The 24392-nt window shown below is 44.6% G+C and overlaps 1 protein-coding gene and 1 pseudogene across 1 annotated transcript in view; one reads left to right on the top strand and one right to left on the bottom strand.

Moving 5' to 3' along the window:
- Nucleotides 1-24392, bottom strand: part of Adam12 (ADAM metallopeptidase domain 12) — a gene marked incomplete in the record, with an annotated part of 345893 nt that overhangs the window by 96587 nt on the left and 224914 nt on the right. The window contains 1 exon segment of the mRNA XM_005402080.2: nucleotides 12533-12609. Within this exon segment, the coding sequence (XP_005402137.2) occupies nucleotides 12533-12609 (77 nt within the window).
- LOC102011538 lies at nucleotides 3415-24270 on the top strand (annotated as a pseudogene).

Here is a 24392-nt window from a genome sequence, read left to right on the forward strand (position 1 = left end):
AACCTGTCTAAGCTGGACTTAATCAACCCCATGCTTTCGTGCTTCTCCCAAAACTGTTTGGAAAGGGAAAACACAGAAGTAGAAAAGACAAGAATTAGAGAAATGAGTGGATGCCATCAAAATTGACAGCCTTCCTTTAAAGTTTGAAGTCCTGTTGTTTTTTTTCCTTGCATGGAAACGAAGAGGAATCTATTCAGATTTTAAATTGATTTTGTTAGCTTTCATAGCAAAAACTCAGGAGATCTATATTCCCTCAAGATAAGTTTTTGTCCTTCTGAAAATTCAATTTTTAATCTGCGAAGCAGTGGTGCATTGGGCAATAACACAGCTTAATGTGGTTGTTCTTATGATTTTCTTACTACTCCCAGGCAAGCAGGATAGTGGCACAAGGAATTTGACTACCTGTTATAAGATAGTGGTTAGAACATACGAATTATCTTGGCTAGTTCAGTGTTCCACTGCTAATTGAATTTCCTGGAAAAGGACTTTTGGTCTCAATATCATGCTGTCAATCATAAGTCAGAAAGGTGGTTGGCATGAAATTTAATTTCAGTCCTTTTTTTTTTCAGAGGAGCTCATGGGTAAAAGTAATATCCCACCTTATATATGTTTGATAAGCAGTGATGGCAGCAACATTGGCAGGCACATGAGCACCATAACACTTATTTTTAATAAGTAATTTCCATGTGAACTACACACATACAAATGGAACAAATACTCAGGGTCTTCCGCCAGGTGCAAGGCACTGGGCTAGACCCAAAGGCCTGTGACCTATGGTTCCCATTTCAAATGCGACTCACAACCAGGGTGCGGACACGTGATGAAAAAGGTAAAAGGTGAAACTCTTATAAAGGATTTTAAGAATAGGTATTACGAGTTGAATGTCCTTAATTTTAAAATCCAAAATCTGAAATCTGAAGTATTTCTGCTCCCAGGGATTTCAGATAAGGGATACTCAACTTCCACTGATCAATAACAGTAACAACTACTACGATTTGTGGAGAGATCAGCTGTGAGATATGCCCCTTTTAAAATAACAATTGTATCAAGAAGTAATTTGCATACCATTAAGTTTATCCTTTTAAAGTAATTCAATGGCTTAGAATATTTTGCTGTATAATTCAGAACATTGTCATCATCCCCCAAAGAAATGCTGTATCCATTAGCGGTCACTCCCCACCCTTCCCTTCCCCTATGAGTCAGGCTTCTGAGTGTTTTATTTTCTCTGCTTTGTACAGCAGTCCTGGGAAGCAGATGACACAAGCCCACTTAACTAATGAGGAAACAATGGTAAATAGCCCAAGGTCATGTATTCCCGCCAAAAGATATTTCAAGTGCTAATCCCTGGTATTGATGGGAATTTATTTGGAAAGAGGGTCTTTATAATTATAATAAAATTCACTATCTTAAGGTGAGATCATTCTGGACTAGGTTGGTCTCTAACTCTAATGATGTATGTCTTTACAAGAGACAGAAGAGGTGGCACAGAGGAAAGAAGGCCAAGAGGAGATGGACGCAGAACTTGGAGTCACACATCCACAAGTCAAGAATTGGAAGGCCACTGTTGCTAGGAGAGAAGCTTGGAAGGAGTCAGCCCTACTGACACCTTGACCTTGAACTTCTGGCCTCCAGAATAGTGAGGGAGTACATTTCTACTGCTCAAGCCACTCCATGTGGGGTAATTTGTCAAACTGGTCCCAGGACATTAACCTAGTCACACAGCCGGTCGGTGGCACAGCCAAGATTCTCCAGATGGACCTGATTTCCAAGCCTGTTTGCTGCCCGTGGCGACACAGGGTGCTCAGCTCCTCTGTTTTGTCACCCAGCATCACGTTTCTGAGGGCACAGCTGACTGTGGATGCCAAGTGCAGCGCAATTCAGAGCTGCCTGAGGTCAGGTGTCAGCACAACATGGATGCAGTGATGGTGGACAAACAGCCTCTCACGAAACGGGTCTTGAAGGGAGTTTTGAAGGGCAGGGTGGATGTGAAGATGTAGGGAGCCCAGGGTCCAGGTGAGTGACTTTGTATCAAGGTGTAAGAAAGGGTAGGGGGTACTCCCAGAGAAAGGGAGGTTGTGGCTCAAGTGCCGGACCTGCGCAGATGGACAGTGTGATCCACAAAGGAAGCTGGGGTGCTGGACCTGGGGTGCAGCACACAGGAGACCAGGCCCTCCTGCCTTCATCCACTGCTCTCACCCCTTACTTGGGCATTAGGCCTCTGACTGCCTGTGGGCTCTTGCTCATCGTCCCATACGTTCTCATGGAGACTGAAGTACTGCTTCTTACATACACACCAGACTCCCAGCCTCCACGGCTCTGTGCCCACTGTGCTCTCTCTCCCGAGCCTTTCCTCATGTCCCTCCCAGGAGGCTGATCAGTCCCCTGCTCCTCGTATTGCAAGTGTGGGTGGCCACACCTTCGGCCTCGCTGGATGCAGGGTCAGGCCTGTGCTCTACTCCTTGGTGCACCCTGCCCCCTACAAAGCCCTTCGGCTATGCTCGGGGCAACTTCTGCTGCAGTGACCTTGCAAGCTGATGCAGGACCTTTCAAGTCCAGGTTACACAACTCTTCCTTCCGAATGCCCTGCTGCCCCAGTTAGAGATCTTATGCTGAGCTTCCTGTATGGTTTTGTGCACAACTACTTCACATCCCAACATTGCATTCAGATGAGGTCTGGCTCCTCTACATACTCAGAGGATGTTTTCCTCATTTCGGTTCTCAGCACCACATCAGGACTGGCATGACCAGTAGGTGACCAATGCATGAGTAAGTGATCAATAAACATCTGTGGGAATATTGTTGAACAAGCACGTGCGTGAATGCAAGACTTAGATGCGTAGGCTACACAGGGAGCTATGGGGGTTTGAGTGCAGTGGGGACGCTATGATCAAGCGGGAGTTTTGAAACTCCTGGAATGAGCTGAAGGCTGAGCAGGGAGGCATGGAGGCAGGAGGCACAGTGGGAGGCAAGTCAGAAGTCTGGGGTAAGGATTGGTGGGGGTGGCAGCAGGGAATGGAAAAGGAGAGAGAATGGTGAGGAGGATGACGTGCGGGAGAGCATGCAGGGCCTGGGTGGCTGGAGGGCTATATCTCAAGCTCCCTAGAAGTCAAGCTCAGGCCCTGGGAGGGCATGGTCCTTGAATGGAAAAGAAGTCAGTAGGGAGCCAGTCTGCAGACCACTGTAGAGTTTGGACTTAGACATTTCGAGTTTTGAGTACAAGTGGGGCCTTGTGGAGCCATGAGCTTGACCTTGGGTGTCCTTCAAGAGGGAAAGCAGTGCAGCCTTGGAGTTGGCCGAGACAGGCTCCTGACCCCACTACGCTCCCTGTGTTCACCCAGGATGCCCCAAAACCTCCACAGGAGGAAGGAGGAGGGAGAAAAAAGCAGAGCAGAGCTGTGGCCAGAGATGCATGACCAGAGCATCGGAACACAGCCAGGGAAGCTGGCCAGACAGAGGGAGCAGACAGCTACAAGGACAAAGGTGGTCACTTTATTATTTCTACTTTATGCCAATTTCTTCCTTAATCTGATCAACTTCATATTAAAGAGTTATAAGAAATAGACTGGTTTGGATCAAAGTTTATTGACCCCTGAGTGAGGGTGAGCAGCACATTATTCCACTGATACTGAAAATCTAAAATGTGTCGGTGTAGGACACAGCAGTGTGGCTGGTCCTGGTTCCTGCTTTCTCAGAACTTAGGGTCTAGTGGACTGGAAGTGACTGTAGAGACGGACTTTCCAGGGCTTTAGCCCACTTGCCATGGACCATTTAGGCTGAGCTAAGAACCTGTAGGAACCAAATACATGCCCAGAGCACGTGGGACCTTTGCTGGGAAGGGCGGGAAGCCTGCTGAGCACTGGACACCCTGGGGATGGGGCTCCTTTCCAGCCCTCCCAGCCCTTGTTGTCTTGTTTTCCTCCTAAGAAGCTGTTCTCCTTTTAGTTTCTCAGCTGAGACTTTAATGTGTCTATTCGATTTATTGGTTAAATTATAAATAATAATACTGCATCCATGCAGCACTTATTTTATAATGGTTATTTCTGTCCTGAGGCAAATTACTATTTTCACTAGAGTAGTTATCTGAGATTCCATAACACTGGTCAATCAGTCCTTTGAAAAATAAATTGATAACTTTTTAAATAGTATAGGGGCAGGAAATATTCCTGCATTTTGGATTATATTTGTTTTTATTATGTAAAATTTGATGCTGCAGATGACATGTTGCAGAGTTTAAACCAATGAAAAGTTTTCAAGGAACATGAGAATGTGTACTTATTCAGGTACAAATAGCCTCCCATCTTGGTGTCTTCATTTAGCTAAGTTTATGAAACAACTTGTGCTGTCTGTCATCCAAGGCCTTCTGCTAGGAGTTCTAACTCAGGACCTACAAGGAAAGGGTCAGAAATATCCTCTGCCCTAAGGCTCTTAGCAAAGAACAGCAGTCACTGCCCATGGAGTAAGGAAGGACAGGCACCCAAGACATAATATAGAAAAACATTTATGAAACAACTACTATGCTACAGGGATTGAGCCATGTGAGCAAAGACTTTCTGCGATAGTTCAAGGTTGACCTGGACTGAGAGGTGGTTGAGGAGTCTAAGGGGCTCCTGGAGGAGACACAGTTTGATTTGGGCTTTGATGGAAGAGTGGACCTTCCAAAGCCAAAGGGCAGCTGGGAGCTGTGTGTCCCGGGCAGGATAGCCCGTTGCTGTCAGCATGATACAAGTGTGGGGCATGTTCTGGACTCAGCTGGACAACAGTGCGGCAGGAATAGGGAGGTTTCCCAATGGGGAAGACAACAGTGAGGCTGAAGAAGAATGTTGGATCCAAACTGAGCAAAAGGAAGAAACACAGAACCGAGTTCAGCCAGACTTGGGTTTAAGGCTGAGTTTTGCCCTTTATGGCTAAGGACCATGGAGAAGATACTTTCGTAGTTTGTTCCTCTGTGTAAGCTGAGGAACATAATTACAGGCTCATGGCTTCCATGTGGCATCTGGAAGAATATACAAGCACTCTGCACATAGGTGGGAGGGGCTTCTTCCTCTCTCTTGAGGTGCAGTGGGACCAGCAGGGGGTGAGCAGGCCACAACTGCTGCATCTTGGGATGAGGAACAAGGCGATTGAAATGGCATTCTTGGTGTTTGGAGGTCACAAGAAGGAGCACTCTCACTGGCTCTAAGCTGCAGCATGGGAGCCAAGCCATGAGGATGCCAACATTGCCAGCTGCTCATAAAGGGTGACAATGACACTCATCTCTGTCCCCATGAAAGCAGAGATTGTAACAATGATCAAAGAGTCTGACACGTGTCAGTCATCATTATCACACCATTGAGAGTGTGTGTGTGTGTGTGTGCACAGTACATGAGTGCGAACATGTGTGATTGTGTGTATATGTGTAGCCTTGTACTCAGGTGTTGTAGATTCTGATTTAAAAATGAAATAGCAGTTGGGCGTGGTGGTCACACCTGTAATCTCAGCTAATCATCAGGCTGAGGCAGGAAGATCTGAAGTTTGAGGCCAGCCTTGACTACATAGTGAGATCCTGTCTCAAAATAAAAAATGGCTGGGGACACAACTCAATAATAAGTGAGCCTGAGTTCAGTCCCCAGTAACCAAAAGAAAGGAAGGAAAGAAAGAAGGGAGGGAGGGAAGAAGGAAGAAAGAAAGGAAAAAAGAACTAGTACAACCAAACTCTAGTCCTCAACTCTAGGATGTCATTTCTTTATCCAGCAGTGAAAGTGCAGCTCAAGTTGAACAAAGCACCAGTGGTTCCTTGAGAAATTAAACTGAATTTCACCCTTTGCCTGCAAGTGATGAGGAAACCTGTGGTTCACACCAAAAACCGGAGCCCACAAAACTCCTTCTTCCAGAGATCTGAGCAGGAGCTAGAGGCTGGGGCAGAAGAACAAGAAATAGAGAAGAGACAACCGCTTTGCTTGAGGACCCTGGGCTCCAGCTGGGGAGCCAAAGGGGGTGGGAATGCTACATTTAGAAACCAAATCAGGGCTTAGGAATATGGCTGCTGTGATGCTCCAGCAGGAGCATTCAGGGCTGGATGGCATCTGTCCCATTCCAAAGGACATTAAGTGAGTTCCTTTAGGGTGGGACTGGCCTGTCTTCCATCCCTGTGACACGTCCCTCTGTGCACTGTGCTGTGGCGGAGTAAGCAGTGGCCTTACTCACTAGTAGGCACAAGAGGCAGCAGCAAAGGACAAATGAGAGACCCGGATGAAAAAGAGAGAAGAGAAACAGGAACACGGCACTGAGACTGCACTGTGCAGGACTGAGCTTCCGGGGAGACATGGGATATAGAATACAATGAACTCGTGGCCTGAACTTTACATGTGACTCGGACTCATTCCCAAGGAAGAAGCAGCCCCACCGCTGATCCTATTCCTGTGACCTCTTTTCCTTGCAGTGCTTCGGTCCCCTCGCAAGGAGCCGTTTTCTTCCTCTGCCCCTTTTCCATTGGGCTCTTTACATCCCTTCCTTTTCTTTCTCTCTTCAAACCTCTAACGGTGAGGGGTGAATTTCTTGGTCACCTCCCCACTTGTCCATTCCAGCAGAGTTGTCCTCGCCTGCCCAGCTTCAAGTACGCCTTTTCTGCAGCAGCACAGGATGTCCCTCTCGGCTCTCCCCACTGTGCCCTCTAGCACATGCACTAATGTGTTCCCCAGGACACTCAAGCCTCCCTTCACCTTTGTGGATCTCAACACGCTTTCAGAGCACACCATACGTGATAGAATTTTTATTCCTATTTTCTTTCTTAATGTCTCCCAGACTGGTGCTACCATAGATAAATGTCCTTTTCTCTACTTCCAGCTCCAATCGATTCTTCTGTCAGGAAGCAGTTGATCGAATGTAGCTTTCTCCTTCTCTGGTCTGATTCTTTACTTGCAAGATTGTAAAGTTGACTGCATAGCTCTGGAATTTCTCTGTTGATGCACGGTCTGCTGCTTTTGTAACAATAGCGCACAGATCTTGGAAGCCGAAACCCTCTGGAGCACACAGTGAGGTGTTCCTTAGGCCCACACAGCTGTCCCCAGCAACGTTCCATCTCCCTCGTGGTGGCTGATGGCACCAGCTAACCAGAAGTTAGTCTCCTGAACTCCTAAAGTCCTAGCTGTGAGAATTTCATGATGTTCCTCTCTGCCAAATTCAGAGTCTATGCCAGGAACCAGGGAGGGAACCTCTTCCAGGTGCTGGGGCAGGAGGAGGACACTGAAACTTAGACTCTGTAGCTTGGCTAGGGAGGGTGACCTCACCATGTGGGAGGGACTGGGGACCCAGACAATTACCTGTGCCTTTGTGGGGATTGAAGAGCTTAGGCAAGTGAAGACAGAAGGACAGTAGGGCAACCTGGATGTAGGACATTGAGATGAGTAGACCACCAGGTGTTGAGGAACTTTTAGTAGCAAAAGTCTACCTTCATGTAATTTTAATTCTACCTAGCTTGAATTAATTTTTTCTCTGTTTGGATGTCATTCTGAGGATACTTGACCCAGCTGTTACCTAACTTGTTAGTATCACTGCTTCAAAAACTGCTTTACTGAAGGTAAAAAGGAGCTGTCAGGAGCATCCTGGAGACACCTTTTCTCTTTACCCATCTGGAACTTGGTTTTCTGGTAGAAATTCCCGGAGACTGGCACCAATCTTGGAGAACCCCACTGATGGACATCCTCAGTGCTAATGATCTGCCATGGCTGGAGAAGGATTATTTGCTCCTGAATGTCTCTGGTTCTCATCTGTCGTTTTACTGGTAAAAGCCCACTGCTTTTCTCTGGGGCCTTCACCCTTTCCCTGAGCCTGGCCTGTGGGCTCAAGGCACATCCCCCTCAGCCAGATCAAGCTGCAGACACAGAACTTGTTAAGCCAGAGCACAGTACCCCCTCCAGCCACTGTGACTGTTTCGGGGACAGGCAGAGACAGTAACAGATACATTCAGAGGATCTTTGGTGACCTTGGAAGAAAGGGCCTCATTCTCCTGCTTGATTGACATCTGAGACTGTGAACCTAGCATTTCTGGCAGTCTCCTTGACACCAAAATATAATACCCTACCCTACCCTACCCTACCCTACCCTACCCTACCCTACCCTACCATACAGTATACTAGCCATGACTGTTATAGACTGAATATTTGTCCCCACACCACCAATCCATATGCTGAAGTTTTAATCCCAACATGATGGTATTAGAGGGGATCTTGGATGGTGAGTAGGTTTAGATGAGCTCTTGAGGGAGAATCCCAGAAAAGGCTGATAAGAGGAAGAAGCAGCAAGCTTCCTCTCTCTGTCCATATCAGAAGAAGTCATGTAAGCATACAGCATGACGGTGACCACTCACAAGCCATGAGAAGAGAACTCTGATGGAAACCTATTTTGTCGGCACCTTGACCTTGGACTTTCAGCCTCTGGTAATGTGAAAAATAAATTTATATTGTTTAAGCCACTTAGTCTGTGATATTTTGTGGGGTCATCAAGATAAGACAGTGTCTGAGAAGGGAAACAATGCTGAAGCAGGAAGAAACAAGAGGCGGGGAGGGAGGGAGTGAGAGGGAGAGAAAATGGATTCTGGTTACACCATTTTGTACCCTAGGTCTCGCCGTACCTGAAGCCATCTGGACCTTTCAGTAGCAAATGTCTACCTTCATGTTATTTTGCTTTAATTCTACCTAGCTTGAATTAATTTTTTCTTTCCTTTTTATATTTATTTATTTATGGTTTTTTTTCCAGTACCGGGAATTGAACTCATGACCTTGTGCTTGTCAGGCAGGCACTGTGCCACTGAGCTAAACCCCCAGCCTTCTTTCCTTTTTCAATACGCTGACCTTCACATTAAATTGAAGCCTGTAAGTACCCAGCCTGCAATAAATGATCTAAAACAAACAGATCCATCTTTCAGGCCCCAGAGAGATACAACATGATAGCATGGGTTTCCCCTTTCCATGTGTGGGTGAGAGAATCACCTTCAAGCACACTGCACAAAACTCAGGAGCAGGTCACTCTGATCTCCACATGTGTGTGGTCCTCACTGTCATGGCCTTGCCCTTCATGGCCTGGCCTCCCTAAGGGGCAGTGTAGCTTTGCCCAGAATTAGCTCAGCACACCCACACCTCCCTGACCTGTCCAGGAGGACTAGAGGCTGCCCCAGGAGAATAGTTTTTGTTTGTCTGTTTGGTTGTGATACAGGGGATTAAAACCAGGGCCTTTGCCCTGAGTTATATCCCCAACCCTCCACCCCCTTTTACTCTATGTTTTGAGACAGAGTCTCACTAAGTTGCTAAATTGGCTCTAAATTGTCTCAAACGTGGGATCTTCTGGCCTCAGCCTCCCAGAGTGCTGGGATTACAGGCATGAGCTGCCACATCCAGCTTGAGGCTGAGGGGTTTCGATCGGCTTCTCACTAGAGATAGGCACAGGGCTATGCCTATAGGTGACTGCATTATCATCAAAATCATCATGCCGGCTGGAGACTTTATCTCCATTTTCACTGAGAACTGGGGCTCAGAGAGGTCAGCCACTTGATCACTGCCTCACAGCTAGTTCACTGCATGGCTCTTGAACACTATGTGCTGGTCTCAACCTACCCATCTTGAACTTCACCTTCACTGCAGATGCTGCAGGTCTGTCCTCATCCCATCCCCATCTGTCTCCTCCAGGAGCCCAAGCTCTGGTTTTCCACAAAAACTGGGTCTTTACCTCACAAACTCTTTAATCTTCTAATGAATTCCATCCCCACATCCTTTGCACCAAGCCTTCCCACTGGGACTCATGGTCCCTCCTTAGATCCTACCCCAACCAAACCTCTTCCAGAATGTTCTTGGCTTCTCCATCCCAGAGCTGAGACCTGGCCAACCCCTGCAGTCACTACCTCCCCATAGCCTCCCAAGATAACTTTGCAGTGTTTAAATGTCCTCCTTTCTATACCTCACTCCTTGAGGATGACCAGCTGTCCTGTTCGCCCCATGATCACTTCCAGCCTTTCTCCTCTGAGCATCCAGCATGTGTATAGGAGCTGTGCCTGTGTCGGAGACCCTGCCAGGCCATGGACGCCCCATCTTTCTTGCAGTCACAGCAACTCGGTGCTCTTGTATATTTTTGCTTACACTCCCTTGGGGAAGTGGCTCTGTGACACAAGCAAAAGTTACAAGAGGCATCTATGTCTCCCACCCTCGGAGACGTTGCCACTGCTGTGCAGCCCCCAGCATTCTCCCTGAGAGCACTGCAAAGTCTCCTCACTGAGCTCGTGCTCTGTACACATCCCTCACACTCTACTTCCACCTGGCAGCTGGAGCAGCCCTGTGGAAATCTGGGCTCACTGCTTACGTGGCTCCATCATAGTCAGGGGCCACAGGACACCTGCTCTCCCTCACACCCCACATGATCTGCGTTTATGTGCCCCCACTGACCTCATCTTCCTCCACTGCCTCCCCACCCCGCTCCAGCCACACCAGCCACCTGCTGCTACGTGCCGAGCCTGTGTGCACACTACTCCCTTGGCCTGAAGGAAGCTTCCTGCTGATGGCTCAGCGTAGGTCTCACTTCCATCCAAAGCTCTCTGACCTCCTCTGGTGTTTCCTGTCCCGCACCTCAGCTTCCTCCCTTTCCTGGTCCTTCCGGTTGCACATGTGCTGTCTGTTCTTTGCTACCTCCTAGAATGTACTCCTGGAGGGACGCCTTATGTTCACTGCTGAATCCCCAAGACCTAGAGAGTGCTGGCACCAGAGATGTGCCCAAAGGAGCTTTACGAAATAAAACAGAAACTGGAGAGAAACAAACTCAAACAAGGCATCTCCTTCACTTCTCAGAGTAGCCGACATGTTAAAGTTCAACAGATATTAGAAATGCTTTCTAAAAGCAATGCTGTGTGCAGATATGTGTGCTGTATTTATGCAATGATTTTGGTCTATATCTACTGACGCAGAGAGGTAGATGGGATTAGGTAACAAAATCAAGATGAAAAGTGTGTGGTCTGTGTATGGTCTGACTACTCCTATAACAACAGATGAACGCGTGCTCCAATTCCTGACTGTTTCCCATGCCTGGAATGAGAGGTAGGAGGTGCATACTCCAGTTTGTTGCCATTTTTGCCATGTGGGGTTGGAGTAGGGTGAAGCAGTGAGGGGAACAATTCTGTGTATATATTCCTAGATTGCAACAGTAAGTAAATCAGATATAAGTGGAGCTCGCATTCTCTGCCTCTCTGCCGGCTAGACAGGAAGCCAAGGTAGTCTTTGAAGAACAAAGTGGCAGGACTGTGCTTGGTAACAGTAAAAGTGCTCACATCCTCCTTACCATGTTTCCTCTCCTTCCTTAACCTCCTCTGCGGAATTCCCAGCAGACAGACTGCCAGGGTCATGTAGTGAGCAAAGCACTGGGTCCACCTAAGGAAACCCGGAAATCACTTACGTATACATCCGGTGGGAATGAGGAGATAGTGTGGCACATCTGTGAAATGGGGGGCTTTATAGCTATTAAAAGAATGCACAGCCCCTCATGAACCGAAGAGGATGCTGCACAGAAGGCAAATCTCAGCATGAGACAGAGAAGATGTCATATTGTGTGTGTTGTGTAGTGCACCTGTGTTGCGCTGTATGTGTGATTGCATCATTGGAGGTATGCACAGTGAGGCTGTGTTATTTTGTTTTGTGAATGTGTTACAACATGTATTATGTGTTTCCATTCACCACAATCCCACACAGAACTCACAAGGGCATTATACTTACTACTGACATACAGAGTGCAATCTTGCTTTTTAACCCCAACTGGAACTTTCTTCTAGCTCTTTCTCTCTCTTTCCTCCTGATCCATGAGCCCAAACCACCCAAGACTGTGAGGATACAAGCTGTTAGCTCACAAACTCAATAGACAACCTGAGTTAAAAGGCTGAAGCAGCTGGAAATTTGTCAGACAAATGGTTTTCCGAGGGAGCGTAGAAGAGCCGGCTGATGACTAAAAACTGTGATTTGGAGGGAAGAGGGCTGTGAGGAAAGCCTAAGGTTGTTGTCCAGCAACAAAAGGTAATTGTTTCTTGCACTGTGCCCATAGCATTGCATAGCACAGCACAGCAGCAAACCCCTACCAACGCATGCTTATATCCAACTCACCTTGGATGCTGTTAAATTAATTCCTTTATTTGTTTTCTAATAAGAGGAGGCCCTTTTAAGCTTTTATTAAGCCAGCAGCTGCAACATTAATATGTACCATCCTATCCTTTTTAACGGAGAGTTATTAAGCTTCCCAGGCATAGAAATGGAAGATAATTCCCACAACACTGGGTTCTGAAACTCAGGCCCAGCAGGCCTGAGAGAGGCCTTCAAAGAGGAGCAGTGGAGAGAAGATAAGATCTTGGGTAAGCCATGTTATTGCCAGTAGTCAAGCAAGGTCCTCCCCTATTTTACCTTGGTCAAGGGGCAACAGTGCTTTGAGCCTCATTAGTCCCCCCGAGTGCTTTAGAGTGAGTAGGAAAAGACAGAGGTAGTATGTGGTTTATGTGCTTAGGACCAAAGCTGCCATGGTCATGGCCACTTACCTGAGACCAGAACAGGTGCTGAGACTGACCATTGAACTATCATATCCTTGCACATGTCCGTGGTAGTAACAATGACCCTAAAAGGGATAACAGAAAGGACCAGTTCAGTAATAATATCTTCTTGCCTACTTATAATAAGCCAATTGTTTCCAATTTTTCCATTTGTTTTTAGCCATAGAATTTTCTTTTGCATGAAATATTACATGAAGAGCCTTACTAGTTAACGCTAAGCCTGATGTGACCTAGCCAGGATCTACGGTCAGAATGTCTGATTTGCTCAGTGATCATCGATAGGGTTTTAAAATGCATCAGTTCCATTCCTGCCTCTCTGACATCCACCGGGAAAGCCCTGGTGCAGAGTGTTTTACAAAATCCAGCAGCAGAACAAATCATGTTGACAATGCCATTTTACCCTCATGTGCACTGCCTTGGGTAATGAGATGAGGAACTGTATGGGGTATTTAAGCACACTGAGAAATGTAATAAAACAAGGCCTGAGTCTATGGCTTATGGAAACATAAAAAGCAGATGAGACGAAAGGGGAGTGGATAGAAAGAGGGACCTCACTGAATTACCAGTCGAGGGCAGAAAGCCTGCCTCAGCAGGAAGGCAAAATAGGAAGGTCTTCTAAATCAAAGACAAAAATTCCTGTGTGACATGCCTGCAACCTTCTATTCTTTAACAATGTCACTGCTTGCAAAAAGAAACCACAGCACGACGCTTCCTTACTGAAGATGGATATCTGTCCAGACTCAAAGGTAATTTTACTGTTGCACAGAGGTTGTGCTGTAGCCCCAGTTAAGTAGCTGACTGGCAAGAAATGGCTGAGCATGAGCAGCACGCCTCTTTCAGGTCCTCTGAATGCCAGTTGCATTAGGGTCCCCACAGAGAAGGGACGAAGTGGACACTCAGATTCAGCCTGTCTTCGCTCTTACTGTCTCATGACAACAGCAATTCACTTTTTCCAGGGCAAGGCTCAGCATTCAGTGGTGCTGCCCAATGAGACCACATTGATTTTGCTAAGAAAAAGGGCCAGATGGGTTTGAGTGACAGAGATCAGCTAACACCAGGAGAAAGGAGTTAGAGTGACTTCACTGTTACAAAGTGGAGGACAATCTGCTGGGATCATTTGGAAAGTAATGAAAGAAAGGAGAGAGGAAGGCTTTAGGGACATTTGTTATTTGACTTTTTCTTATTGACTTCAGAAGTTCTTTAGATATATGATATATACATACATGATATTAATATTTTACCTGTTATTATGTGGGAAACGTCTTTTAACCTTGCTTATGACCTTTTTGTTTTTCAGAGTTTCTGACTTTCATAAATTCAAGTTTATTTATCTTTCTGAATTTTGTGTATTACTTAAGGCAGTTTTCTTCAGGCCACAGGTATGTTTTTCTTTATTTTCTCCTAAATTTTTAGTCTTGCAATTAGTTCTTTAATCTCTCTGGAATTTATTTAATACCTGGGAATGTGGGGTTGGAACATGGCTTTCCCCTCTAAATTAGGAGCCAGCTCTTCTTCACCCCATTTGTCCTTCCTCACTGGCTAAGGATGTTACCTTTGCATGTATTCAACACCTGTGATATGTTTGTGACTTCACTTTTGTACCCTTTGGTCCACTGAGACGATCTTCCATTTCTCTGATCCTGTGGCGATGTTATACTGTTTTGATTATAATTGTTTTATATGGCATGTTGATATCTGTGCAAACAAGTGCTCTTTTAAAATTAAGATTAAATTCCCACATCACAAGTTTCACCATTGTAAAATGCACCATTTCAGTGGGTCATGGTACATTGTTTATAGTATATGTAACACCCAATTTCTTCCATTGCTCAATTCCATAACCTTGTACAGTGATTACTGCTATTTATTCAATTCCAGAACATTTTTGTTACGCCTAAAAGAAACTTGGAACCTATCAGCAGCTCCTTCTCACTACCCCACCTCCCAGCCCCTAGCAACCACTAATCTCCTTTTTGTTTCTATGGAGTTACCTGTTCTGTTGGTTTCATATAAATGGAATCATACAACATATGATCCTGTGACATGCTTCTTTCACTTAGCCTAATGTTTTCAAGGTTCATTCATGTTGTGGAAAGTATCAGTACATCATGCCTTTTTGTTGCCGAATGATATTTCATCATATGGATACACTGTATTGTGTTTATCATTCCTTAGCTAGTGTGCATATGCATTATTTCTATTTTTTGCTATTAGGAGTACTGATGTTAGGAACATTTGAGTGTAGTATTTTGTGTTAACATATGTTTTCAGTTCTCTTGGATACACACTACAGGTAGATATATGTATATATACCTACAAGTGGAATTGTTGTGTCTTACGGAAACTCTGTTTAACTCTCTGAAGTAGCTCCAAACTTTTACTTTTTCCCATACAGATGAGTCATTTTATAGTCTCACAAGCAATATATGTGGGATTGAACTGCTCCACACAGGCAGTTCTTGTTATTGTTTATCCTTTAAATTACAGACATCCTCGGGATGTGAAGTGATATCTCAGTGTGGGTGGGATTTCCATTTCCATAATGACTGATGATGATGTTGAACAAAAGTTCATATTATTTGAAGAAACATCTATTCAAATAATTTATTTTTAAGTGGGTTGTTTTTCTATTGTTCAATTGGAAGAGTTCTTTATATATTCTGAATATTAGTCCCTTATTAGATATGTGACAAAATATTTTCTCTGATTTTGTGGGTCATATTTTATTTTATTGGTTGTGTATTCTGAAGCACCAAGTTTTTAATTTTGAGAAGGCCCAACTTGTCTCTTTTTTCTTTGGTTGCTTATGCTCTGGAGATATATGTAAGAAACCTTATCAAAGGTCATGAAGATTTACAGCTGTTTTCTTTTAAGAGTTTACAGGTTTTGCTCTTACATTCAGATCCATAATGCATTTTGGGTTAATTTTTGCATAAGGTTTGAAGTAAGAGTACAATTTCATTGTTCTACATATGGATATCAATTTATCCTAGAACCATTCTTTGAAAAGACTCTACCACATTTAATTTTCTTTCAAGCAGGCTTGAAAACTGTTCTTTATTCAAAGGTTTATGAACTATCATATCCTGTTTTCTCTTACAGATGAATTTTAGAATTGATTTTAAGATCCTTAATAATCCATTGGGATTTTAGCTTAGGCTACATTAAGAGTATAGGTCAATTGGGGAAGAAGTTGCATTTTCACAATGTCAAGTTGTCCTACTTATGAACATATTAGGTCTCTTGTCTTAATAAGGTCACTTTTATATACTTGTCAAGTTTAATTTTTTTTATACATGGTCACTGGAAAGGTTTTTTTTTTAAGCCTACATGTAGGTATTGTATAGTTTTGATATCTTGAATTTTATCTTGTCTCTATTATTCTTAAATATGGCTACTTTTAATGTAAAAGGAAGCTTTTGGTTAAGTTGATCTCTTATCAGATATCTTGCTGTATCATATTTTCAATTTATTGTGGTGTATCTTGAGTTTTCTATGTTGTTGATCACTGCAATCACAAACAAAGTCTTGTGGGCTCCTTTTCAGACCCTCAACAACACATTCAGGAATGGGATGGCTGGTGTCCAGGGGCCAAGACGGTAGAGGGAATTGCCCAGGGGGAGAGCAAGCACACAGGCAGGGGGCAGTAGGGAGAGGGTGGCAGTTCAGGCTTGGGATTTAGTTTTGTTTGCCTAAAGGATTCAGGCACGGGAGTGTGGCACTTACAATTTCTTCCCTGTTCCTCCTCCAGCAAGGCAGAAGCTTTAAGAAGTGATTCCTGGGGGGATTGGGCAGCTGCCACATCCAACATCCACCCACTAGGCCATCAGGAAGGGCAGCCATTGTTACCAGCGAGCCTTCTTAGCATCTCTGTGAAATGGATTTTGGACTCCACTGTCCTGCTCTCTCCAAGTGACTCTTAGTCAGGTCCTTTGGAAGGGCATGGTGATTATTCTCTCACCCTGAGGGGATCACCCAGTTGGATTGTAATGCCTCAGGGCTTCAGAGGAATCCTTGTCCCCTCACAAGCTCTGTGCATAGCGTGGGGGATTCAGTGCCAGGAGCTGCTGTTGGAGTTTAGGCCACCTGGGGTGACAGGAATAACTGGGTTTTGACTGCTGCTGATCTCTGGGGTCCATCATAGAACTTCCCGCATTTAGAGAAATATAAAATGCTGCCATAGGCAGCTAAATGTAGGTTAAAAAATTAAAAACCAAACAGTGACAATAATCTTAATAAGCAATATTTGGAACTTCAAACTCATTTATACTCAGTTTCTATTTGTAATAGATTATTTATCCAATTATTTATCAAATCAATTTATCAAATTAAATACACAAATGTATAACCTCATTAAAGCATGAGCTGAGAACAAATCAGTATCATATTAATTTCCAGTTCAATAACTTAGTTAAATATTGTTTATGAAAGAGGCATTGGATTTTAGCTCCTCTAAATTCTTTCAAATAAACAGTTCCATTTCTCTTGGTCTTCACAAGAGTTAATGACATATTTGTCAGCTCTAATATCACTTTTGATTCACCTTCAAACAGGCCCATTCCTCATTCCCAACAGGAAGTAACTTCTTACCTTGCGAAGTACAATTGCTAGATGTCCAAACTGCAGATTCTCCAGGACAATTCCTACTCTTAAATTTTTTGTTTTCATCATGACTTACAAATCATGTAAGCAAATGTGATTTTGTAAATTTCACTACTCAAGACAAGGCAGTTACACCATGATATTTCACGTGGCTGGAGAATTATATTGGGAGTGAAGGAGAGACATTTTCTGACCCTGCTTGGGGGACTGACCCTCTTTGGCAGGCAGCATCACAGTCAGGGGCCAGGTGTGTCTGTCCAGATGTCCATAGGTGCATGTGGGCCTGTATCCTTGACCAGGCTATCTCCACACACTGATGCAAAAGGGCAAGTACCAAGCAGGCCTGTGACTCATGAATTTTTGGCCTGTTAGGTCTGGATGTGCCACACCTGTGACAAGCACAGCAGGAAGCTAAGGTGTCAGAGAGTCTTAAGCCCCAGGGCCCCAGGACCTGTACCTGCTGCTTACCACAGCTGCCCTTCCTGGGAAGCTGTGGCCAACGCTCTCTGCACAGACTTTTCCAGACGATACCCTTCTCCTCTCTCTGATTGTTCCTAAGGCATCAAAGTGTACCGTCACTTTTTCTCTAGCTCATGTCCCTAAAGACAGCACTAAATAAGATGTTGCTTACTAGGACAGTTGCCTTTGCTTTATTCTGCTGATCCAATACATTTTATTTCAACCAACAAAACCTAACATAGAAAAGAGTCCCAAACATGCATAACCACAAAAGTACATCTTTCCCTTTAACAAAACCTCTAATCATATATTTTAGATACTTATTATTTAACTTAATGCATTTCTCCGCTCTAGTAAAATACATTTTCCTTCTGTTTAATACTATCAATCAAATATAATGGTGGGTGAGAGGAAGACAGAATAAGAACTCTTGAACTTGAAAATTGGTAGCCCTCAACTGTGCCCTGCAGGAAGTCAAATCAAACTTCTGTTACTCAATTCCTGGTGGACTAGAAAGAAAGGAATTTTTCACACTAAAGTGGTAACAAAAATGGTCCGACCTTGTGATTAAAAAGGACTGCTAGTAGACAAAGTCTATGAAAGGGAAAAGTATTTTTAGTGCTTTTTTCCTGGGAACTCAGAGCACCCCTACCATAGGCGACATGGCATAGTAAACTGCTTTGATTCAGTGCTTAAATCACAAAATGTTTTAGCTATAAGGAAGCTGGAGGCCATCTAAGGCCAGCTTTGTCCTTCCAGCAAGATTCTTCCTTAACCAGAGGTAGAAACAGAGGCTCTGCTGGCTAGTTAGCCATCAAAGGTCACAGAGGTGACTGGTGACAGAGCAGGACCAGGATCAGGGCTCTTGACACCAAGCCAGATAGGGGCCAAGGCAGTAGAGGGAATTGTTGTTGGTAAATTCTACTTTTTCTCTCCTTAAAATGAAAAGCTTTTGCTTAAAGTACGTGTTTGCACGGAATGAATGCTACCTTGAATATAGCAAACCCTTATGATGGTCCCTCATGGCATCAGAGGAAAGTGATCATTTCCGAGCTCTGAGAGAAATCCGCAAATGAGGGATGAGGGAGTGTGCACACATGCCTGTGTGCCAGCCTGCATATCAGCATGACCGTACTCAGGCCTTTGGTCTCTGTACAGAACATCAGGCCACCACAGACCACATGCTTGCTTGAGACTCAAACAAGGTGAGAGTATATTCAAGCAAAGGACAAAGTAACTTTGCAGCCTGTGTGTGTACAGCCTGCTGCCCCTTTCTGAGCCTTGAGTCTGTGCAGAACAGGATCCTTAAGAAAGCAGCCACCACACCCACCCTCCCGGGGCTATCTCTGGTGCCACAGCTATAACGAGAACCAACCTGGTAAGACAGTATACAGAACTAACCTCAGGGGCCATTTGAGTAATTTCACTGTATTGGAATTCCACATAGGAGAACACATGCTTAAGAAATCATGTTCAAATTTTCCGGGACCTCCCTGCAAATTGGGCTTGGAAACAATTTGTCTGCAATTATGAGAGCATGGGATCCATCCGGAGATGGCGGCCTTAGGTTGGGATTTGGAGCCTCAGTTTATAATCTATAAAATGGGGACGGATTCCTGCATTTTATGGATCAAATAAACAAGACGTGGAGACACAGTTTTTAATATATGAGGCATTGTAAACAAATTTGGAATATCAAAATAAATATTTTAAGCCCATTATTCTATAAGTACTATTTTCTACCTAATCCTTTCCTCCACATGGAGTCCTGGCTCAACATGATTTTGCTGGCTGAAGGAACAGATGTGTGTAAGAGAAACTGACCCCAAAGAGAAAAGGCAGTGCTATTTGCTTACAGTCACTCACTTGCTCCTAATCCTTAGCTCCTAACCTTGGATGCTCGGTGGGATTTTGTATAGACCCTGAGACAGGCACAGAGTGGGCATGCTGGTAAGGGGGTCGGGTTTGAGACCCAAGGGGACCGTGGCTATTTGACAGAGATACACAGCCTTAAGAGTTCAGATCTCAACATACTCTTCCATTCTTTCTAGCCAGGGCTCACTTCCTCATCCATCCCATGAGGATAGATGATCTGAGGGGATTTCAGAAGGGAGGTGTAGCATGGGGAAGGCTGCAGGGATTGATCATCACAACAGTAGCTATGGCTGGCTCACCTTCTAAAGGCCTGACTGTGTGCAGCTTGGTGTCCCATGCTTCCCTACCGTATCCCTGGCTGGCTCAGCGCTCTGGTTGGGGTTTGGATCCAGACAGTGTGATGCTGGGGCTGTGTTCCCAGTGCCTGCTGGCCCGGACGGAAGGCCTGGCTCAGACCTGTCTCGTTCCTGGACCTTCAGGAAGGAACTTCACCAGAGCCTGTTCCTCTGGGAACATGGATGTGGCTGTCCCACTGCGGGCTCCTACAGAATCCCTGTCACTGAAACACTGTGCCATCTCTTGTCAGCCTAGCTAATCCCCGAGGACAGGGCCCATGCCCTCCTTCCTTTGGCAGCATTACTGGACAGTGTGGACCTGAGATAGGAGCTGGGCCGGGCCTTGCAGGGATGTACACAGTGATTTCCCAGAGGGCAGTTCTAGCCTCTCCTCTCCTACTGCAGGACTTGGTTCGGCTGAACATCCACTGTCTTTCCCAGAAGTATATTCCATGGCTGCCCCTTGTAAATGAATGCGTCTGTACCCTCATCCTCCCCACAACTCTTTTTTATAGACTAATCCCACTACAACTAACACCCCGGTCAGAGACACATACAGTACTACTACAACCTGGCTGCTTCACCCCCGGAGCCTCAGAGTCTATGTATCACTGTGGCAAGGAGCTCAGATCCCAGAGTGAGATGACAGAGCTGTGAATCTTCTCTGCCTGTGAACTTGGCCCAGTTACTTTACCCCATTATGTTTCAGATTCCCCATCTGAGCATAAAAACAATAAAAATTTATGTAGGGTAAGGATCAAACAAAATTTGTGAAAAGTGCTGCGGGCAGTATCCTGCATGTTGTGTATTCAGTGTTAGTTGTTAGGTCAAACATGCAGTAAACATTTGCTCAGTGAATGAATGAATGAACGTCCGCAGGCATGAAAATGGCTGTGTCCCCATGATGAACGTGAATTATAAGAGGTTTAGATTTGATTGAGTGGGCACTGGGGGAAGCTGTTGATGATTTGGGAGCATCAAATTTGGAGGGATGGAAACAGGTTTTATAAGGGTCATTCAGATAAGAGTGAGGTCTGAAATGAAACAAATTAAGACTGCATTTGGGTAGGAAAAGTCAGGAAGCCAAGACATCTTTGGTGGAGAAGAGAGGGCGTGGGCTAGCATGGCCCATGGGAGTAGATAAGAGGCTAAGGTACACTGTGGAGGTGGAACAAGGGGAAGACCAGATGGGGAGAAGGGTCAGAGGTGAGGGCCTTCATCAGAAAGAGAATGGAGGAGCCATTAGAGAGAAGGCAGCAGGAAATGCCTTTGGGAAGGCAATGATAAGTTAGGGATATGTGCAGAGCAGTGATGTGGGGAAATTAGGTTGCTTTCCGAATCATTTGACGATAGGGTTGTTCACACCCGGTGTACTTATGAGATTCAAATGCTGACCTCCCGCTGCAGAACCATCCTTCTTTCTTCTCTATCACTCTCTATCTACAGGGGCTTGTGGTTGACTCCCTAATGCCCTTTTGCCCAATATATTTTGGGCAATCTAATTGTTAAAGATGCTATTTCCCAGGAAATAGCAGCCCTGGGAATGGATGGGATGCCACCCAAACAACGCTTTTCATCAAAATACAGGATTCCATAACCTACCCAATGGTCCAGCCTCAGTTTTCATTGACCGGCCCCCTCCTAGCAGCTCACATGGCAAACAGCTCATTTCTTTTTCACAAAGAGAAATGTGTACGGCACATGGAACCTGTCTGGGTAGTATGTCAGCCGCATTTGCTTCTCTCCTATTCTATGCACCTGGTTCCCTAAGCGCAGCTCCTCTCTCTCCTGAGCTCTGGTACTTCCACAAGAGACCCCTACCCGAGTCTGCCAATGCCTTGCTCCTGTGCCCTCTGACAAATTCCACACCCTGCAGCCAGCCCAGGCTTGTCAGAGCCTAAACATTGTCAAGACAATAGAGAGAAGAGACGAGAAATCAACTTCAAAATTAAAATCAGCCACTACTCTGTGTCAGCCAGATTACACTGAGTGCTGAGATATTAAAATAACAAAAGCACTATAGCCAAAGTGGTTCTTATTTTCTATGAACTTTAAATTTAGGGAAACTCACTGTGGGCTGACTTTAGAGGATGAGGAGGGGAGTCAGCAAATTTCTTTTTGTTTTCCAGCCTGATTCAACAAGAACAAATCCCCAGGCTGCGACGGTCTCTCTATCACCAGTACAGCACAGGTCCTGAACTTTCCACAAGGCCCAGCTGTTCGGGCTGTGGATTCCACGTAGCAAACAATAACGTGGCTGACGGCTGACAGCTTAGATGGCACTTAAGGGAATGGGACAAGGTAGCTGCGGGATGGAAAGAAGAGCCATTGCTTTTCTAGTTACAAAAGCAAATGTGCTATTGTTTCCAGACGTCTGGGGTTGCCAATTAATCTGTCCTCTCATTGCTTTACCTACTGAAGGTAGTTGCAAAGAGTCAGCTGAAGATCAAAATATAGCATCAGATGAATCACATCTTAAAACAAGTTTCTGGTACATTCTATAGAGGACACCAGATTAAACCAGGGCAGAAGTGAGGGTTCTGGCAATTTCTAACTTTCTCACTCCCACTCTCCTGTCAGCCAAAGCCTTGGGACGCATGCTGGGGAAGGACCCTCCCACCCAGTCACCTCTGGGAAAAATGAGAAGGAAGAACACAAAGCTCTGGCCCTCTGCACACATATTGATCACAGAAGACAGAAAAGCACAGAGCCCCACACCCTATGGACTCATCAGCGACATTAAGGTTCTGGAATGCTGCCATCCTGACCATTTTCTGAGATGCCTGGATTTGTAGCCTTCAACTTTGCAAGCCAAATCCAAAAGAGACCTGGCAGCTATTGGACCCTCATTTATCTAGTCTTGTATTTCTGCTTCTTTTTCATTTTTACTGCATTATCCCTTCCAAATGAGAAAAAAGGGAAAAATGCCCAAGAAAAAGAAAATTAGTAAGGCAATTGAAACAGAAAACTATTAACTGGCTCCAAAGAGTAAAAGCTAAATAGTACTTTGTGCTTCTTACAGCAATTATATTAACAAATATTTATCTTTTTGTGTCCAAATGCTCTGCTTCTAGTAGGATTTATAAGCTGATGATCGTTGTACTCAACCTCATCCAACCCTGAGTGGATGAATACGTATGAATAGAGAAATTCTGGACAGTCTTACCTGAGATGCTGTAATGGTCAGACCAGTCAGTGTTTGAAAACCTAGTATATGCAGGATGTTATGTGAGATTCTACAGAGGCAGAGTAGGGATACTAGAAACATTCCTCACCCAGATGAGTTATCATGATCTGCTCAAGAAAGAGCATAGAGATTATAATGGAAAAATAATATCTATTATACTACACTTTTTATCTGAAACTTTAAATGTATCGAATTACATTATTTGATAGGCCAATGTTGAGCTATCCTTGCATTCCTCATAAAGAACTTTTAAATTATTATGGATAGAGTTTATAAATATTTTACTTAGGATTCTTATAACTATCTTCATTATTGAAACTAGTCTATAATATTTCTTTTGTGTGTGCTCTTTCTTTGGTTTTGGTAGCTCCTCACCTCCCTGAAAATTGTTTCCTATTCTCAGGAACCATTTATTCCTTACAAGTTTGGTAAAATCCACCTTGCAAAATAATTGGAGCCTAATGTAATTTTTGTGAATAAAAACTTAAAATACTTGTTTTGATTTGCTCTCTGTGTACAGTTGTATTTAAATGCTTCTCTTTTGGTTTTACAGATGCTGCTGTCCCCTCTCTAGTAGTTCTTGCCTGACCATGGTCAACCTCACTGTGTTCTTCCACCTTGCCGCAGACTGTGAGCTCTTGGGCTGCATCTCCTTCGAGCTGTTTGCAGACAAAGTTCCAAAGACATCAGAAAGTTTTGTGCTCCGAGTACCGGAGAGGAAGGATTCGGTTATAAGGGTTCCTGCTTTCACAGAATTATTCTAGGATTTACGTGCCAGGGTAGTGACTTCACACACCACAGTGGCGCTGGCGGTAAGTTCATCTATGGGGAGAAATTTGATGATGAGAACATCCTGAAGCACACAGGTCCTGGCATCCTGTCCTGGGCGAATGCTGGACCAAACACAAATGGTTTCCAGTTTTTCATCTGCACTGGTAAGGCCGAGAGGCTGGACGCAAAGCACATGGTCTTTGGGAAGGTGAAAGAAGACAGGAACACTCTGAAGTCCATGGAGCTCTTCAGGTCAAGGAACAGCAAAACCAGGAAACAATCACCACCACTGACTGTGGACAACTCTAATGTGGGTGACATATGTGCATCGCCACCACCAGAGCCTTCCTCTAGCACAGGAGAGCACCCTGTGCCCTACCTGCTCAAAACACCCCAACATCTCTGCTTTTACTGCAGTTCCTTGGGTTCCATATTTTCCTTGCTCCCCTCCAAATGTAGCTGGATTGCAGAGTTAAGTTTATGGTTATGAATAAAAAGTTTATGGTTATGAATAAAAATAATGGTTAAAAATACATTTTTCTCTTTTATCTTGAACCAATGCTTACTATTATTTTAAGAAAATGGTTAGTATTGCTTATAATGGTCATGTGATTTTTAA

Source organism: Chinchilla lanigera, unplaced genomic scaffold (genome assembly GCF_000276665.1).
Source record: "Chinchilla lanigera isolate Chin_1 unplaced genomic scaffold, ChiLan1.0 scaffold00076, whole genome shotgun sequence".
In the NCBI taxonomy this organism is placed as follows: Eukaryota; Metazoa; Chordata; class Mammalia; order Rodentia; family Chinchillidae; genus Chinchilla; species Chinchilla lanigera.